This window comes from Neomonachus schauinslandi, chromosome 2, assembly GCF_002201575.2.
Source record: "Neomonachus schauinslandi chromosome 2, ASM220157v2, whole genome shotgun sequence".
NCBI classification, from domain to species: Eukaryota; Metazoa; Chordata; class Mammalia; order Carnivora; family Phocidae; genus Neomonachus; species Neomonachus schauinslandi.
In genome coordinates this window covers 115,797,596-115,801,020 of record NC_058404.1, presented here as the reverse complement: position 1 = coordinate 115,801,020, position 3,425 = coordinate 115,797,596, and the positions used below count along the sequence as shown (strand labels likewise).

The following is a 3,425-nucleotide window of genomic DNA, read 5'->3' as shown; positions in this document are numbered from 1 at the left end:
AAGCAACAAACCTGCTAAATAAAATAATTTAAGAAAGTGATCTAAAATAAAATGAACAAAAACAAAAAGATCTGAAAATACATGTCATAATATTACACAGGAGAAAGTCACCTTTCTTAGAAACATCTTCTAAACTCTTGAACTTGAAAAAAATATCTTTTGGCAGTGGGAAAAAGATCATGTCAATTTCAACAATGATGTTTTATGCGAGGATACAATGAGGTAAAATATTTAAGATAGTCAAAGAAAGAAATGTGAACCAAGGATGTTGAATCCAGCTAAACTAACCGTCATGTTCAAAGGTTCCTGACAAAATAGTTTGTGAATCCAAAAAGTCAGAGAATATTATTACAGAAGCCCTCCCTTAGAAATTTACCAGAAAATAAGATTTAGACAACCCCAATGATTGGGGAGACATTGAAATAAGGACTGGTACTAAATATGCAATTACCTATGAAATTCAGAATACATGATGGTCTTCAGAGAGAGGCAGTATTATATAATGGCTATATGCAGTAACAAGTTATAGAAGGGAGAAGTGGGAGCAGAGAAAAAGAGAGATAACAGATGAATCTCCTTGTGAATATTGATGTAAAGAAATCTTACAGTAGTAGCAAACAAAATCCAACTGTCTTTTTAAACAATACACTTTTGACTAAGTGGGGTTTATTCAGAAATGAAAGTTTAGGAAATCCATTAATATGCACTATCAGTATAATAGAACTAAGGAGAAAAATAATATGATCATCTCCATTGATGCAGAAAAAGCATATGGCAATACTCAACCAACACCATTCATGTTAAAAATTACCAAATAGAATAGGAGTTATATGTGTGTGTGTGTGTGTATGTGTATGTAAATATAATGTAAAATTATAATTTATATATAACTTTTGTATAATTATAATTTTGTATAATGTATAATTATAATTTATATATCATTTATATATAATATATATAATTTATATATAATATATAATTATACATTATATATAAATTATAATTTTACATTATATTATGTAATTTATAATATATATATCTCCATACATATCACAAAAGTTAACATCTTTACTTAATAGAGAATCACCTGATGCTTGAATAAGAAAGTCAGAAATAAGACAGGAATGACTAAAATCTCCAATTATTGAGCACTGTGTCATTGGTAATAGTCATTCAATTGAGCAAGAGAAATCAATTATAGCCATAGAATTAAAAAAGTTAAACTATTTCTATTTGCAGATAATGCAAGTATATATCTGGAAAATATCTGAAACAAAATTTACTAAAGAAGCAGCTTTTAATCTAAATGTCCAATAATCACTAGTCCTTATAATTAACAAAAAATCATTTAGAAGTTATAATGGAAGAGAAGACCCCTTGTCAATTGCCAAAAACAAATAATACAATTCTTAGGTATGAACATAACCTGAAATGTACAAAATCTAAGTGAAAACAACTAAAACTACTCCTGAAAGATTAAAAAAAGGTAGACTGAATCAAATGAAAAGTTAGACAATATTCTTAGAAGACTTGACATTATGTCAGTTATACCGGAATTAATTAATAAATTTAATATAATCTCCATAAAAGTCTGTCATGTTTCCTTTCCCCTGAAATTAGGAAAGTTGATTTAAAAATGCATTAGATTGAATAAAAAATCTTTGGGGACAGTAAACAAGAATTGTCAGGAAAACTCTGAAGAAAAGGAGTAGTAGTTGGAGACATGAAGATAAACCTACCATAAATTAAAGCCTCTAAAATAGGCATTAATTGGTTATTGGTTCATAAGCAGACATACAGACCAATGTGACACAATAGAAAACTCAGCAGTATACTCAGTTGCATAAGGACATTTAGTATATGATAAAAGCAGCATTCCAAATCTGTAGGCTAAAAAATTGACTTTTTAATAGTTGATTTAAACAGATAGTCATCTGAAAAAATGTAAAACTGGATCTATTCTTCACACTCTAACAGGTAAGTTCCGAGTGGATCAAAAATTTAATTGTAAAAATAAATAAATAAAACAATGCAGGAGGTTAAACAAATGTATAGACGAACTCCTCTATAAACTGATTTTTCCATAACCAGGGAAACACTCTTCTGATTTAAAATCAAGGACTAATAAAGGGAAGGATTGGAAAATTTGATTTCATAAAGATTATCTTTTTTCATGGCAAAGATCATTATAAACAAAGCCAGAAGATTAATGATAAACAGGAAAATATATTTACATCTCACATCAGAAGCAAATGGTGAATATCCCTAACGAATAAAGAATTCCTAAAAATGGAAAAGAAAAATCCAATAACTCTATAAAGAAGAAAGCCTAGAGATAAGAAGAGAAAGTTTAGAGAAAAAATTAAATGGCTCTTAAAAATGTGGAAAAAGCTCTTTCCGCCATCTTTCCGTGCCGCCATAATGGTGCGCATGAATGTCCTGGCAGATGCTCTCAAGAGCATTAACAATGCTGAGAAGAGAGGCAAACGCCAGGTCCTTATTAGGCCGTGCTCCAAAGTCATCCTCCGGTTTCTCACTGTGATGATGAAGCATGGTTACATTGGCGAATTTGAAATCATTGATGATCACAGAGCGGGGAAGATTGTCGTGAACCTCACGGGCAGGTTAAACAAGCGTGGAGTGATCAGCCCCAGATTTGATGTACAACTGAAAGATCTAGAAAAATGGCAGAATAACCTGCTCCCGTCCCGCCAGTTTGGTTTCATTGTACTGACAACCTCAGCTGGCATCATGGACCATGAAGAAGCAAGACGAAAACACACAGGAGGGAAAATCCTGGGATTCTTTTTCTAGGGATGTAATACATACTTGCAAATAAAATGCCTCAATGGACAAAAAAAAAGAAAAAAAAAAAAAAAAAAATGTGGAAAAAATTCTTATATATAATAAAAGAAATCAAAATTAAAACTATGCCAATATATTATTTCTTGTCTCTAAGATGGCAAAAATCCAAATGTTTGACAATATCTCTACAGCAAGGCTCTCAGAAAACAAGCACCATCATACATTGTTGATGGGAATACAAAATGGCATTATCCCATATGGAGGGAAATTCGGCAGTCTAGCAAAATTACACGTGCATGTTACCTTTGACTCAGTGAGTAATCCCACTTTTGGGAATCTATTCCAAAGATATGCTAGTAAAAGTAAGAAAAGACATAGACATGGGTATTTATTATGGCACTATTTATAATATCAAGGGTTTAGAAAGAATCTAAATGTCTATAAACAGGGCCTTGGTTGAACAAGCTCAGGAAATATCCACAATGGAGTCCTATATTCTATAAAAAGGAATTAATATATATTTTTACATTACTATGGAGTGATCTCCAAGATGCATCATTAAGTGAAAAAAGGCAAGATGGAAAACTGTGTACTATCATTTAACAAAGAAAGGGCCGGAT

At 31.2% G+C, this 3,425-nt stretch overlaps 1 protein-coding gene across 1 annotated transcript; it reads left to right on the top strand.

Annotated features, from left to right (window-relative positions):
• Positions 1 to 2,394: 2,394 nt before the first annotated feature.
• Positions 2,395 to 2,863, top strand: LOC110575529 (40S ribosomal protein S15a-like). Its single transcript, XM_044912648.1, has one exon. The coding sequence runs from the start codon at positions 2,422 to 2,424 to the stop codon at positions 2,812 to 2,814; it is 393 nt and encodes a 130-aa protein (XP_044768583.1). The 5' UTR covers positions 2,395 to 2,421; the 3' UTR covers positions 2,815 to 2,863.
• The last annotated feature ends 562 nt before the right edge of the window (positions 2,864 to 3,425 follow it).